The 13,627-nt window shown below is 58.8% G+C and overlaps 7 protein-coding genes across 7 annotated transcripts; 4 read left to right on the top strand and 3 right to left on the bottom strand.

Moving 5' to 3' along the window:
- The first annotated feature begins 694 nt into the window (after positions 1 to 694).
- On the top strand, positions 695 to 1,627 carry BDZ90DRAFT_229130 (hypothetical protein). Its single transcript, XM_025504928.1, has 5 exons — positions 695 to 853; positions 930 to 1,143; positions 1,222 to 1,251; positions 1,352 to 1,411; positions 1,481 to 1,627. Exons 1-5 carry the CDS (start codon positions 711 to 713, stop codon positions 1,493 to 1,495), a joined length of 462 nt encoding a protein of 153 aa, XP_025364715.1. The 5' UTR covers positions 695 to 710; the 3' UTR covers positions 1,496 to 1,627.
- A 280-nt stretch (positions 1,628 to 1,907) lies between these two features.
- On the bottom strand, positions 1,908 to 3,004 carry BDZ90DRAFT_4900 (hypothetical protein). Its single transcript, XM_025509625.1, has one exon. The coding sequence runs from the start codon at positions 2,819 to 2,821 to the stop codon at positions 2,045 to 2,047; it is 777 nt and encodes a 258-aa protein (XP_025364716.1). The 5' UTR covers positions 2,822 to 3,004; the 3' UTR covers positions 1,908 to 2,044.
- Positions 3,005 to 3,008: 4 nt separating this feature from the next.
- Positions 3,009 to 3,903, top strand: BDZ90DRAFT_229133 (hypothetical protein). The gene is made up of 5 exons (XM_025504929.1): positions 3,009 to 3,128; positions 3,212 to 3,425; positions 3,491 to 3,523; positions 3,607 to 3,666; positions 3,731 to 3,903. Exons 1-5 carry the CDS (start codon positions 3,040 to 3,042, stop codon positions 3,776 to 3,778), a joined length of 444 nt encoding a protein of 147 aa, XP_025364717.1. The 5' UTR covers positions 3,009 to 3,039; the 3' UTR covers positions 3,779 to 3,903.
- On the bottom strand, positions 3,435 to 4,341 carry BDZ90DRAFT_229134 (hypothetical protein; the record flags this gene model as incomplete). The annotated part of the gene is made up of 1 exon (XM_025504930.1): positions 3,435 to 4,341. A coding segment is annotated over exon 1 (311 nt), but the record flags the coding sequence as incomplete, so codon positions are not given.
- BDZ90DRAFT_229136 (hypothetical protein) lies at positions 4,324 to 8,255 on the top strand. The gene has a single exon (XM_025504931.1). It carries the CDS (start codon positions 4,784 to 4,786, stop codon positions 8,018 to 8,020), a length of 3,237 nt encoding a protein of 1,078 aa, XP_025364719.1. The 5' UTR covers positions 4,324 to 4,783; the 3' UTR covers positions 8,021 to 8,255.
- Positions 8,186 to 11,627, bottom strand: BDZ90DRAFT_229137 (putative DNA mismatch repair protein MSH2). The gene is made up of 6 exons (XM_025504932.1): positions 11,518 to 11,627; positions 11,362 to 11,447; positions 11,051 to 11,281; positions 10,636 to 10,985; positions 8,740 to 10,565; positions 8,186 to 8,658 (listed from the first exon to the last, which is right to left on the bottom strand). The coding sequence occupies exons 1-6, from the start codon at positions 11,594 to 11,596 to the stop codon at positions 8,312 to 8,314; spliced, it is 2,919 nt and encodes a 972-aa protein (XP_025364720.1). The 5' UTR covers positions 11,597 to 11,627; the 3' UTR covers positions 8,186 to 8,311.
- A 189-nt stretch (positions 11,628 to 11,816) lies between these two features.
- On the top strand, positions 11,817 to 13,615 carry BDZ90DRAFT_257206 (hypothetical protein; the record flags this gene model as incomplete). Its single annotated transcript, XM_025507928.1, has 3 exons — positions 11,817 to 12,234; positions 12,314 to 12,773; positions 12,838 to 13,615. 3 exons carry the CDS (start codon positions 11,817 to 11,819, stop codon positions 13,613 to 13,615), a joined length of 1,656 nt encoding a protein of 551 aa, XP_025364721.1.
- Between the last annotated feature and the right edge of the window lie 12 nt (positions 13,616 to 13,627).

Consider the following 13,627-nt stretch of genomic DNA (forward strand, 5'->3'; position numbering starts at 1 on the left):
CTGTCTGTCAGAACGGAGCGCGAGCGCCTTGTACGGGTAGCATCACAGACAACTTGCACGCTTGGGACACACAGGGCTTCTTCTCTACGGACTTCGACCGGAAAGTGAGTAGCGTATCACTGGAGCATTCATCGCGCTGGACGTCAGCTGACGGAACACCGCTTCGCCTATCGTCCTGTACGTGAGCAGGTTCTCAATGAGCTGCTCGACACGAACAGCCCTGTTGCTGATTTGATTCTCTACTGTGATGTGAGTTAGGCAGCAAACAGCCGATCCGCTGCCTCCTAGACCGTGCAAGCTGGTGATCAAATTGATGACTGCAATCCCCTCCGCTGCATCAGAATTACTAGACCTAAGCGAACATTCCGCAGCAGCAGCAGGGTCGTGCCGGACGTCGACGAAGGGGTTGGGAGAAGTCAGACGTCACAGAATTGGTGACGGAGATCTTCGACCCGAGCTGGCTCGAAGTGTATCTCTCGCTCATTGCCACTTTCAACAAAGTTTGTCCCTAATGAGCCATCAATCAGTCCATATTCCACCGCTCATACCCACCCCCACTGATGTCAGCGAGCGGCTGGGCGCAAGGACAAGCGGGAGTAAGCCAACGTGCCCTGCACTGATGACCAACACGCCAGATGCAACTGTCAGAACCGTGTCCTCACCGTTGCGCTCACTGCCGGCTTTTTGTCCTCACCAGTCTTGTCCCCGTAATGTTCGTTCAAGCGATCCTCGCAATCTCGCTGCTTCTGTCCGGGCTGGCAACCTGCTCCACAGGTCTCGGCTTCTCGCTGCCCCGCACGGCTCGAGGAGATCTTGGGGAGGAGTGTGGCACCGAGCGGATCCAATGCCTCATGTGCGTGCGACTTCGCCCTGATTTGGGCGGGAAGGTGCATCTGACTGACCATCCATTGGGAACTGACCCATCGCAGCTGCGACCGAACCATCTGGATCGATTCCAAGGAGATAGTTGAGCAGAAACGCTACGAGACTCTGGCCCTGACTCTTGTCAAGATCAATCCTCGGACTGGAGGAACTGGCTACGCCCGTGGCTGCAATGGCAGCACTGCCACTTTCTCTCTCGCCGGGGCTGCTTCGTTTTTCGATGGCAGAAATACGGCAAATACGACCAACACGCACATAAAAGTGAGATGCTGGCGAGCGAGATAGTCGAAGGCCGGAAGGGCTTTTGTGACTAATGAGTTGTCGTCTTGACGCATGCAGGGCTTCTTCAATACGGACTCCAGCAAGGTGGTGTGTACAATGGCGCCAGAGCCCACTATCTGGGACACTGGAGTAGGCTGACGCTCATGTAACCTCGATCGCTTTTGCTGCCATGCACCGACGGCTCAAGGTCCTCAACGATAAGCTTGATACTAACAGCGCGGCCTCTGATCTTATCCTCTTCTGCGATGTGCGTGAGCGAGCAGCGCTGCCACCAATCGATTGTCAGACTGACGACCCGGTGCCCTTGCCCTATCAGAATGCCGGCGCTTAATGCCATTCATTGCCTACCTTGTTACGGCCTCTGCTCCGGACGTCCACGCTCGTGTTGAGGCGACAGGAAGCCGCAAGGCTCGCGAACAGACTGTGTTTATCTCTGCTCTGTGGTACAATAACAATGTGATCCCGCGTCAGCGCGTCATGAGAAACCGCAGCGCTATGCATGGGAGTGAACGTGGCTCGTCTTTTTGCTCTCGTCGACTCGCTCTTCACTACTCACCGTTCACTCGACCTTCCTCAAACCGCGCCCATCTCCCCATGCACGTCGTAGTCCCATTCCTTCTCGCGCCCCTGTGCGCCTTAGCGGCTGCCTTTCCCCTGCCTGGCAACGGATTCATCGACATCATCAACGCCAGAGACGCCGAGCTGGGCGAGCAGTGCGGCTACCCCGGGCAGCAATGCCTGTTGTTCGTAGGCTGGCTGACTGATACGCCTTGCCTCATCACTGACCATGCTCCCACGTCCATCCTTCAGCACGGGTCGAGGGATCCAAGTCGTGTCAGACGCCATCGTAGCATCGAAGCGCTACTTCCCCAACAACTTCTCAGTCTGGGTAATTGACAACAAGACGGGGGGAAATGGCACGGCGACTGGATGCAAGACGAGTCAGATCTCCTGGCAGCTCAGGGGCGCCAACTCGTGGTTCGATGGGCGTGGTACGGAAAACAGGCACTTGCGAGTGAGCACCCAGACAAGGAAGCGAGGAAGTTGTTGATGCATCACTGACCCCTATGCGCCACGGCTGACCATTCTTGCTGACTTTGTCTAGGGCTTCTTCGACACCAACTCGACCCGAACCGATGTGAGTCGCTCGCCGAGCTACGGGCCCTGCCTGTTGCCGGCCTGGGACGAAGATGCTGACGGGAAGCACTCCACCTCCCATGTGATGCGCGGTGTCCAGCACCTGAACGAACGAGTTGATTCGAACAACCCAGATAGCGACCTGGTTCTGTGGTGCGATGTGAGTGTCATCCGAGCAACCAGCTTGGTGAGTCGTGGAAAGTCGAACTTTACTGAAGCCCTCAGCATGCTTGAACGATTCCACAGCACCAAAGACTGGCTGGGTGACCGTACAGTTGAAGGGACGTCTCCGGTCTCCGGCAACGGCGGATGACGCCGGTGCGAGTACAGGACCGAAGTGTGGTGACCTTTGGAATTCTGCGACCTTGTTAGAGCATTGCTGGTCAGGCTCAACTTCTCTCGGTATCGTCAAGCTGTCCCAATGCGAACGACAGTGCGCCCTTGACAGAGCCGAAGAGTGGAGCTTGGTAGCATCGGGCCGCGATGACGAAAGCCCAGGTATGAGAAGTGCCTTGCCCATCGATGACCGCGATGCGCAATGAGGCTCGAGATGGCGGAGCAGTACCCATTGGACGGTGCGATATCCTCTCTATGATTGTGCCCTTGGCCCTCGCATGACTGATGTTGCATCTCGCCTTCCCCGTCCAAAGACCCCCTTTTTCCATCCTCTTGCTCCTGCACATGCGTCTCGCGGCCACGATCCATCGCTTTGCATTTCTCCCCGCTGTCATGGCTGCAATGGACCCCAGGCTCAGCGCCATGCTCGACAGCGCGCAGTCCACGGAGCTTGGCGAGCAATGCGGCCAGCCCGGCTCTCAATGCCTCATGTGCGAAGCAGTTCTTACGCTCGCGAAAGACTGCTGGCTACTCAGACACACTGACCACCTCTACTGGCCCGCTCCGTCCGCAGCACCGGCCGCAGCATAGTCGTTGAATCCGACAGCCTTGTCGCCTTCAAGCGGTACTTTCCGAACAACTTCTCTATCTGGGTCGTCAATCGTCGCACGGGCGGGACGGGCACTGCCCGTGGCTGCAAGGATAGCCAGATTTCGTGGGGCTTGATGGGTCCTACCTCGTGGTTTGACGGGCGCGACACCAAGAACTCGACGAACCGCCATCTGAGGGTCGGTGTCCTCAAGATGGAGAGGCAGATGAGAAGGTCAACTGACCTCTGACTGTTCTTGCGCAGGGATTCTTCGACACGGACTCGACAAAGACCGATGTGAGCTCCTCACAGCCATCATGCGCAAGGCTATTTGCTGACGTGGTGCATATTCTTTACCTCTCTCTCACATGGCGACGAAGTATCTTCATGAGCAAGTTGAGACGCACAATATCGACGCCGACCTGGTCCTCTGGTGTGATGTGAGTGGGCATTCCAGAAGCCAGAGACGCTTTGTGCATGCTCAAGAGTCTGGCTGCCGAGCAGGACCAGCTGATGGAGGAGAACGCTTTCAATGGAGTCGTGGCCGGGTAGGTCGCGCGGAATCTACTCCACTCCATTGCCTGGATCAGTGCGCCACTTTGCGACGATCATTACCCCACACGGACACTCGAGCTGCTCAATCATGGTGATCAAATACAATGACGATGATCTCTGCGAACGATGCCAAGCTCTTCTCATGGCTGTGAAATGCGACAATTGATCGAAGTGACGATGACCCTCGATCGTCGATCATGGCGGTGTTGAGCGTGAGCGTGAGAGTGAGAATGATAGGAAGAGGGGCGACATGGGAGAGGAAGCACCGTGGCGCTGCCGGCGGAGCAGTCGAACGGCGCCGCGGGGATTGGCCCCTCACGTCATTTCGGGAGCGCCAGACGAGTGCGTCGGATAGTCGAGTCGAATCGATCGCGAGCGAGAGGGGGGAAGGCAGCATCAGGGCAACAGGGTCCGGCGCGCTAGGGTCGAGGGTACCAGGTCTCCCTGCTCGCCAACGGCCACGCTGGCCTTCGATAGCAGCACAAGCGTCTTGGCTGGTGTCGAGTGCGTCAAGTCAGTCTACTCTAGAGTAGAGTGCGCATGAATACTGAGTGGGAGTGGGCAGAGGCAAGTGGTGAGCGCCGGCCCGCCGGGATGAACGGCGAAGCGGCAAAACCAAGGAGCCCAGGTCGCCCGACGCAGGCGCAGGCAGAGTCAGACTGTGGCTGGGCTGCGAGGCTGCGAGGCTGCGAGGCTTGCGAGGCGCGAGACGGTCATCCCGACCTTGTCATTGTTGCTATCTCTCCCTCCATTCCAATCAGCTCAACAGAGACAACAGTGTATCATCGCACCCCCTATTCTTTGGTACAGACAAAACACCTCAGACCATACGATGGAGCCATCCGATCCTGCAATCGAGATCTCACAATAGAGCTACGTGGTCCTTTGAGACCAGTCACCACCGACATCAGCACCGGCAACAACGCCGCCATCATCATCAACTCCCTTGTTCCCCGTTTACCCACCCTCATCTAGCAGCATCATCAGCATTTCTTTGCCGATATGGCATCGTCTCCTATCCCATCTTCATCAAAGAAGCCGCCGCCGCCGCCCTCGGCAGAGGAGGGCAGCGCCTATGGTTGCTCGGCGTCGTCATCCTCTTCATCCATTTATCATCACCCCTTTTCCAGCTTCAACTTCGACGCCTTTCACGAAGCCGCTGTAGCTTCCGACAAGGAGAGGGATGATAACGGCCATACCTCGTCTCGCGATGAGCAGCGCCTCTCAGCTCGCTTTGGCGGCCTGTCCATCTCGCCCAAGGATCATCATCATGTGCAGCATCGTCCCGGCAGCAGCAGAGAGGAATCGTCATCCCCCAATGTTCCTCCAAGCCCTGCAACGAGCTACGCAGAGAGCACGCACAGTATGGAAGAGTACGAGATGGATTCGCCAAGCAGTCTGAGCAGCTGGAACTCCTTCATGAGCGGACATCGAGGCGACTTGGCAGATGTCGAGGATCTCGAGCTGGGTGAGCCGGAACTTGAGACCGTCTCAGAAGTCGACGAGGACGCAGGCAACAACACGTCAGCGCTTCCTCCTCGCTTTGGGCAAGAATCTGAAGACGATGAGAAGAGGCATGATCATCGACAGCAGTCGCACAATTTTGGTGACAGCCTCGCTCGCCGACGGACAGTGACTCAACATTCGCAGGCGCCGCCATTGTCTCACTTTTCGCCTCGAACTGGTGGTCACGGCCTTTCGCATCATTCGAGATGGACGTCACGTACGCCTGCAAGTCTGGCTGCTCGAAGACGCAAGGGGCGCATTGCAGAGCTGGCCGAGGAAGGTGGTGGGACAGAAGCTCATGGCATACACTCGACCAATCTCGGAGCAGCCGTGGCAGCCAACGATCGCTCTAATTCGAGTAGCGGCAGTAGCAGCCCTACGTCGCTCCTCGCTCCTCAGCAATCCCAGCGCTGCGAGCACCCCTATCCTGGCACGCCGCCATCGACGCAGTGGTCCGACTTCACAGGCCCTCCGGCACCTCCAATCAGACCAATCTCACCTAGTGAGACGGTGCCTGCCGTACCAAGTCCACTGTGCGAATGTATCAGCGCCGAAGCTCAAGCAGCTGCGGATCAAGTCACACCCACGTCCTCCGTCATCAAGTCACAGTCGCACACGGCAGATCAGACGCAGCCTCAGCCTCAACCGCCGAGCCCACTTCCTGCTCCTTTGCCACGTCGAGGCGTCTTCGACAGCGTGACGCAGCAAGACCTGACGCGCAGCAATGAAAGGACATCGCCTCCTAGTCCATCATCGACCCACACGGGCAGGACGACTGCGAGCAGTAGCGCAACGGATGGCGTGCCGGCCCCCTCTTCACCCGACACCACGCCGCCAACGTCGCCCGTCCAGGAGCTGAAGCGCAAGACCTCGACAAGCGGCAGGGCTCGCCGTGCCTCGTCCCCGCCTCGCCCGCACCACACCAAGGTGCCCCTCCGGCCCTGCTTCTCGCGCCGAAACTCAACGCAGACGGGCTCGTCCTCCGCTTCAGAGCAGGATGGTGGCTCGCCGCGTGGACGCTGCCATGTTCGCTTCTCACCCGCCCCACCGCAGACGATCCGCACCCATTCCCCCGTCGACTATGATCGATCTTCATGCCCTATCAACAATCGGCTGAGCCTCAAGGATGTCGAAGAGCTTCAGGGACTGGAGATGGACATGGGCCTCCTCTCAGCCAAGTGCAGCGCTATTGCCGCCATCACAAGCTGCAAGTTGCCCGGAGGAGGCAATAAGAATTCGATTAGCGAGCCGGCTTCTCCAGCTGAGCCGACTGACGCTGTTCGCACCGCCTCTACCACATCGCCGTCCACATCGGCGCCCACCAGCATCTACGACACGGACGGCTCAGGTCGACCTCGTCGCGATTCGACGGGCGGCTTTGCGCACCATATTGGTGGCGGCATCGCGGGTAAGAGCCAAAATGCAGGACGTGCAATGGCATCCTGCTCTTCTTCCCCTTCCCAGAGCGGCGCTGGCGGCGATGGCAGTCAGGTCAGTCCTGCCGACTTCCTTCGAGCACAACGTGAGAAGGAACGCGAGCGTGCCTGCCGCATGGCTGGAATTGGTACTGGGCTAGGAGGCCGCAACCTGGGACGCGGTGTCCGCGGGCAGGCCACAAATCCGCTTATTGCCCGCTTCGGTCTGACTGCTCCACCACCACCGTTACCTGGCTGCCCGAGATCTGCGGCCGCGGCTGCGACTTCGTCCTTCAGCGGTGGCGAGGCGCCGATGCCCTCCTCGTCATCCTCCTCCGCCCTGCCGACAAAGGCTTGGTTCGCCGAAATGGAGGAAAGGCGTGGCCGACAAGCGGCAGACGACGGGTATGCCACGCCCCCTTCATCCTCGCGACCGGACTCTCAGCTTTCTGATCACGATCGAACCCTCTCGCCTCCCGTGCAACGCCGCGCTGCTGGTCGTGGCGGTGGAAGTGCAGCTCCAATTGGTGGGCGAGCTTCGTCGCTGCATCGTACGGATAGCGAGGAGCGAGCCATCTCCCGCACTCGTCTCGTGCAGTGCGCAAGCAATAGCGACCTTGAAGCGGATCTCGAGCGGGATCGGGGGCGATCGCGCGGGGCAGCTGTAAGCAGACCACCTCTACCCGGCGCGACTCCCGCGAAGACGACGCCAGCCGCACCTGCTCTAACGCACACCAGCCCCAGCCCGCCCGAATCGCCTCGCCTCACCTCTTCGCTGGTCACCATGGAAGAGCCGTATGACCCTGCTCCTGCGTCCTCCTCTGCTTTCTACCAACGGTTGAGCTCGCGATCCCCTTCCGTCTCGCCTGCCTTGACGCCGACGGACGACGGAAACGGGAGCGACATCACCACGTCTGCTGCCTCATCGGCAGCACCCGCCATAGGCGAGATCGACTCGACGGACCGGGCGGCCTCCTCCCCCTCATCCGAGCTTCTCCTCTCCACCTCCCCAATGAAGACTCCCCTCGCCACGGACAGGGCGAGGTACAAAGCCTCGCGTACGCCTTCTGACACCCGTTCTGCGCAATTGAGTCCAGCGAGCGCTCTTCTCACTCCGTCGAGCAGGTCACCACCCTCTTCTACGACCTCGTCGCCGGGATACTTCGACTGGCGACCGAGCAGCGGGAATGGTACGCCGAAGGTCCAACGCCAAAGTAGCGGGTCGAGAGGGCGAGGCAGTGCACGCCCGGCATGTGGGTACGACTCGCCGGGCTCGGCGTACGAGAGCGGGAGTGAGTTCGATCTCCTTGGGGGATGAGCGCAGCACCGGCCACCCTACGGACCTACGGACCTTTGTCCTTTGCTTCAGAGCCAGCACTACCGGACGATATATACGTACGTCACCTTCCTCTTCAGCATCCTCATCATCTTTCTGTCTCTTTCTCTTTAATATTCCCCCCTTCGTCCCACTCCAGCCCCCACGCCCGCTGTATTATATCCGCTTTGCGTTGCCTCTGATCCCTTTGAATCCAAAAACCAATGTCACTGTCGCAGTCTTCGCGCCTCATGTCGTGCTGGCTGGTTATCACGACTGACATTTTGATGCAGGTCAGAAGCTGGCCAAAACCCTCTGCGCCCACGGGTCCTTCTCGATACGCTCGCGATACTCCTCCGTCACCTTGCGCAATTCTTCCAACTCCCCTTCAGCGTCCCCTTCACCCTCTGCCCCGCTCTTCGGCCTCTTCGCGCTCCTCTTCGCCCATTCGGCCAAGAACTCCTCAACAAGCGCCGTCCCCTTGTCGATGGCTGGCTGAGGCATATCGAGCGCAGCGCCGTGCTCACCCTCGTCTTCGTCGTCAGACGCATAGTCTTCGAGCTCTTCAGCCTTGCGCTTCGCAAGGCGGATGACGGACGGTGGGAAGCCGGCCAGCTCGGCAACGTGGATACCGTAAGAGCCTGTGCGGAAGCGATCAAGGGAGGAGGCGGGGTCAGGAGATTGGCCGAGGCGATCTCTTCACGCCACACGCGCATACTCACGATCCGAGATGCCCTCCTTCACCTTGTACAACAGCGTGATATCCCTGTCCTGCTTACCAGCCCCCTGCCCAGTCTTACTGCTCACATGCGCCGCGACATGGAGATTCTTGACGTGCGCGAGCTGATCTGCCAAGCTCGTAATCTCCGCAAAGTGACTGGCGAACAATGTCTTGCACCTGACCTTGGTAGCCATCCACTCAGACGCGGCATAGGCGATGCCGAAGCCGTCATACGTGGACGTGCCGCGCCCAAGCTCGTCGATCAGCACGAGTGAGTCGGGCGTAGCCGTCCGTAGGATTTGCGCAAGCTCCAGCATCTCCTGCATGAAAGTGGAGACCCCCTTGAGCTGCGAGTCCCCTGCGCCGACACGGGCTAGAATACAGTCAAAGATGGGCAGCTCGGCGCCGGCTGCTGCTGGGATGAAGCAGCCTGACTGGGCAAGAAGGGCTAGGATGCCTACTTGACGGATAAAGGTTGACTTGCCGCCCATGTTGGGGCCGGTGATGACGAGGAATTCGGATGAGTCAGGAACCATCTCGACATCGTTGGCAATGAAGCTGACATCTTCTTGGACTTCGAGGACCGGGTGGCGCGCTTGCATTGCTTTGAGCGGCGCAGCTGCGGAGCCGGTGCTAGAGCCAACAGCTTTGCTCCTTTCATGAAGCACAGGACGTACGTAGGGCTCAGGAGCGTTCGCTGATACATGCGCAAAGCTGACGATGACGTCCAGCGTGGCGAGCTTGACGTTGAGCTGCTCCAGAGGCAAGCAGTACGACGCCGCAATCTCGACGACGTTCTTCGCCAGCCCGCTCTGCTGCGTATCGTACTGGCTGCTGAGTGACTGGAACTCCGCGTCCAAGTCCTTGATCTTCGCAGTCGTAAAGTAGACCCCACCTTTGATGGTGGTGATCTCCGAGTAGCCCCGCTTGCCCTTGAGTGCAGACGCCTCGCTACGGGTCACGCGCATGCACCACCCGTAGGAGGAGTGGTTTTCGAGGTGCAACTTCTTGTCCAGCTCCAACTTGAGCTCCTTGCCTGCGCTGCGGTGCTCCTCATCCAACTGGTCACGTACAGCGTCTAGCTCATCGCGAATCCGGCGAAGCTTCTCGTCGAAGTCGGGCTTGATGACAAAGTTATGGTGCTCCAGCTCAGCGAGATCAAGCGTGGCCTCAACCATCTCTACTAGCTTGGCGAGATTTTCATCGTGCTCACGGAGAGGTTCAACAAAGACCTCGTCCAGGTTCTGGCGTAGGGCGGGCGTGGAGCACTCGGTGTCTGCAATGGCTTGTGTGAGGTCCGCTAGCCGCAGCACGGCTTGGTAGACGCGAACCACGTCCTCGAGAGTTGCGACGCCCTTTTGAAACTTCTTGGACAGGCGGTGCAGGTCCGGCATGAGCTTCAGGTAGTCGTTCTGCAACGCCTGACGAGTCATGGCGTCATCCACAAAGACTTCGACGAGGTCGTGTCGTTTTTGAATCTCGTGAAGGTTGACGAGGGGCTGCTTGAGCCACTGGCTGAGGAGGCGGGTGCCCTGCGCCGTCTTACACTTGTTGAGAAGGCCATGGACGCTCAGCTGGCGGTTGCCTGCGCCGCCTCCTTGACCTGGTTCGGAGAAGAGGCTCAAGGCTCGCACGGCTGATGCGTCGAGGCGGAGGAACTGAGAGAGGTCGTGGGTGGTGATGCGGAATTGGCCAAAGTTCGTATCATCGTGAAGAAGGCCAAGGTAGGAAATGAGAGAGTTCATGGCGCCCATTGCCTGCTTGAGGTTCAGCTCGGGGAGTGTGGCGGGAGCGCCTTCGTCGCGAAGAAGCAGTCGATCGATGTCCCTGCACAGCATGTAACGAGATGACAAGGGTCAGTGCGTGCCAAGCTGCTTCGACGGGCCCTCGTACTGACTGTTCGATGTTTGCGCCAGTGAACTCTCCCTTTTTACGCTCGGTGATGATTACGCCACAGCGGTCTACGACCCTCCACAGTCGATCAGCGTCCGGGTCGTTCTTCTCTGCTGCCAAGAGGCACTCCTTGACACCCAATTGGATGAGTAGCGACTCGACGTTGCTGAAGAGGTCATTGTCAGCAAACTCTGAGACGCCGAGCGTGCGATTGGTAGCGTCTGCAAAAGCGGCGCCAATATGCGGCACGCCATCGATGGAGCGAAGCTTGATCGCCATGACGATGGGCGAAGAGGCAATGTCCGTGTGGACGAAGAGGAGGTCTTCGACGCCTTGCAGATTGCCAGGGGATGCCTGCGAGTGAAAGACGACATGCGTCAGAACCTCAATTCCTCCTGTCAGCCATCGCTCGCGCTTACCTGCGTCCCCAATGTCCATCCATTGCTCCTCTTGCCTCCTCCCTTCCAAATCTCGATCCTCATCTGCCTAGCTGTAAGCGCGTCACGAAGGAACGTCTTGGCAGTTGAGGGGGTCATGGTCACAGAGGGCAGGGCATTGCTTCCACCGCCAAGGTATTTGATGACCGAAGAAGTCTTGAATACGGACGTGGCTACGAAGAGGGCATCATCGCCGTGAGCTGAGTAGAAGTCCTGGTGTGAGCAAGGAGCGTGGAGGCGCACGGGAGTCAGCGCTGCGGAGTAGCGTGCAGGCGACCACGCATAATACGTACGCCTCGATCAAAGATCCTGACCGTCGCGCTAGGCTTCTCCGGCATCGACTTGAAGAAGGAGATGAACGATTTCTCGCCCGAAGAGTCTGCGTTGAGGCAACGAGGAGCATGTCAGCATACCTCCTCCCCAGCATCTTTGGCTGTGCGGCAACTCACCCAGGCCAAGGTCAGCTTGCGGAGCCTTGCTGGCCCCGGAAGAGCTAGCCGCAGCGCCTCCGTACATGAGGCTGCCCATGCTGATGGTGCTGCTGAGTCGTCGAGAGATAGGGAGGAGCAATAATGTCCAAAAGTGTTGCTTGGCTGCTCCGCCGCCATCCGCGTCGAGGCGTGGCGCGGCGCGCTTCTGCTTCTGTCTCTCAAAGTGGCGCGAGTCGAAAGTTGGCCGCCGGGGGGCGCAGACGCGCTGAGGCGCAGAGGAAGAAGCTTGTCGCCCGACGCCTTCCTCATGCCTCGCCATGGCTAGAAGAGGAGGCGAGGGCAAGCATGAAGTTCATGAACCGCCGCCTCATTGGCCAGCGGGCATCAGATATCTCTCCAACCACTGTCAACCATCTCCTGGTCTCTCAAGAAGTCAGCAGCAAGCCCTTTGCCAACCGCTGCCGGCTTCATCGCCATTGAATGCAAGTCGCTTTCGCTCTCACGGTTGGGTCAAGATCCAACCTATCAAAGACAAGGCGCACCCTGCTTATGGACAGCATGGACTCTTCGCTGCGCGAGACATCCCTTCACGAACGCCAATTGTGCAATACATTGGCGTCGCACATACAGAGGCGGAGAGCGATGATAAGAGCGACTATGACCTGAAGGTGTGGAGTGCGGGGCAAGGGGAAAGCCTAGGCATTGACTCCACGGTGGCAGGGAATGAGGCCAGATGTGAGCCGGCGAAGAAAAGCAGAAATCCTCGCTGTGGCAGTAGCTGATGCCAAGACCCGCTTTACCATTCTCTACGCAGTCGTCAATGACTACCGCGGCATCGCCCAACGGCAGAACGTCTTCTTCGACGACTTCGAAGAAGGTGACCAACGCGGCCTCATCTTTCGTTCGGGTAGCAAGCCCATCAAGGCAGACGAAGAGCTACTTACCAGCTACGGCAAAGGGTTCTGGGCTGCGCGACGTACTGCTGAAAGAGAAGAGGTAGATCAACGAGAAGGCGCTACTTCGCAGCCTGCTCCCCCTCAAGCGCAGTCGGTCTCTGCCTCCAACCCTGTACATGCCATGCTCGAGAGACAGCGGCAGCGCCTCCAACAGACGAGGCTTGCAGCTCCTGCGACATCGAGCAGCAGTAGAGACTTCAAGCTCGATACGCTGACGTCTAGTCTGCAGCGGCGTTTGCGAGCCTGCAACGTCAAGCTGCCCCACCGGAAGGCCGAGCAGCTCGCCTTCGATCTTGCGATGACGGCTGCCGGAGTCAAGTGAGTAGCTCGGCTTTCGAAGAGCACCCTCGACCACATTCTGACCAGCTTCATACAATTGCAGACCCGCATGCCTCATCGACGCCTTCTTCCCGACTCCTCAGACCGCGGCCACCTTGCGAGGGATTTTGACTGACGACTTGCCGCTGTTGCCCTCAACAAGTAGCCATGCTGGCGCCAGCGGTCTCGCTCTCGTCTTCCTACCCGGTCAGGAGCAGCTCTTCGCCGTCAATATCGCTAGGACGAGGCAGCGCTGCAAAGACATCTATTCAGGGACAATGTGGATCAACGTGGGAGTTGACACGGCTGCAGGATCGAAGCTGTTGGGCCCTCCCGCGGAGGTGCAGAGGGCATTGCACCGTCTCCTTGCATCTCTTGATGACGGGGAAGACACAGGAGCACAAAGCATGTCGCTCGACATCCAAGGCAATGGAGCGGCCGTAGCGCTTGCCGGTTTCTTGTTAGGCTACCCGGTCGTCTATACGTACGCGACGACTGAAGAAGGCAATGCCAACAGCGGCAACAACCTGGCTGATCAAAAACTCTGCCTCTTCAACGTCATTCTCGTTCCAGCAGGCGCAGCGAGCGTTGTAAGGGAGGAAGCGCATCAGATCCTGGCTTTCACTATTCCGCAGGCGACGTTGAATACGGCTGGGCAGGAGGATGAGCTTGAAGAGCTACGGCGTCAGCTCAGCCAGTGCGTAATGCAGAGACTGGAGGAGTATAGAGAGCGCCTGACTTCATCGAGAGGGCAGGAGTACACAGCTTGGAAAGCATGGCTTGCCGACCGCGAGGTGACGGTGACAGTGAGCGAGAAATGCCTACCGATGGTAGCGTTGTAGATCAGGCTAAGG

Source organism: Jaminaea rosea, assembly GCF_003144245.1.
Source record: "Jaminaea rosea strain MCA 5214 unplaced genomic scaffold BDZ90scaffold_1, whole genome shotgun sequence".
Taxonomy (NCBI): domain Eukaryota; kingdom Fungi; phylum Basidiomycota; class Exobasidiomycetes; order Microstromatales; genus Jaminaea; species Jaminaea rosea.

Excerpts from the sequence above, each read along its gene's own strand:
- BDZ90DRAFT_229130 (XM_025504928.1), top strand. The coding sequence starts at position 711 with ATGTTCGTTCAAGCGATCCTCGCAATCTCGCTGCTTCTGTCCGGGCTG. Across the intron at positions 854-929 it reads GAGCGGATCCAATGCCTCAT|CTGCGACCGAACCATCTGGA; the intron begins GTGCGTGCGACT and ends GACCCATCGCAG. Across the intron at positions 1,252-1,351 it reads ATACGGACTCCAGCAAGGTG|GTCCTCAACGATAAGCTTGA; the intron begins GTGTGTACAATG and ends CGACGGCTCAAG.
- BDZ90DRAFT_229133 (XM_025504929.1), top strand. The coding sequence starts at position 3,040 with ATGGACCCCAGGCTCAGCGCCATGCTCGACAGCGCGCAGTCCACGGAG. Across the intron at positions 3,129-3,211 it reads CCCGGCTCTCAATGCCTCAT|CACCGGCCGCAGCATAGTCG; the intron begins GTGCGAAGCAGT and ends CTCCGTCCGCAG. Across the intron at positions 3,524-3,606 it reads CGGACTCGACAAAGACCGAT|TATCTTCATGAGCAAGTTGA; the intron begins GTGAGCTCCTCA and ends ATGGCGACGAAG.
- BDZ90DRAFT_229136 (XM_025504931.1), top strand. The coding sequence starts at position 4,784 with ATGGCATCGTCTCCTATCCCATCTTCATCAAAGAAGCCGCCGCCGCCG.
- BDZ90DRAFT_229137 (XM_025504932.1), bottom strand. The coding sequence starts at position 11,596 with ATGGGCAGCCTCATGTACGGAGGCGCTGCGGCTAGCTCTTCCGGGGCC. Across the intron at positions 11,448-11,517 it reads GCAAGCTGACCTTGGCCTGG|ACTCTTCGGGCGAGAAATCG; the intron begins GTGAGTTGCCGC and ends GCCTCAACGCAG. Across the intron at positions 10,566-10,635 it reads ACTGGCGCAAACATCGAACA|GGACATCGATCGACTGCTTC; the intron begins GTCAGTACGAGG and ends CATGCTGTGCAG.
- BDZ90DRAFT_4900 (XM_025509625.1), bottom strand. The coding sequence starts at position 2,821 with ATGGGCAAGGCACTTCTCATACCTGGGCTTTCGTCATCGCGGCCCGAT.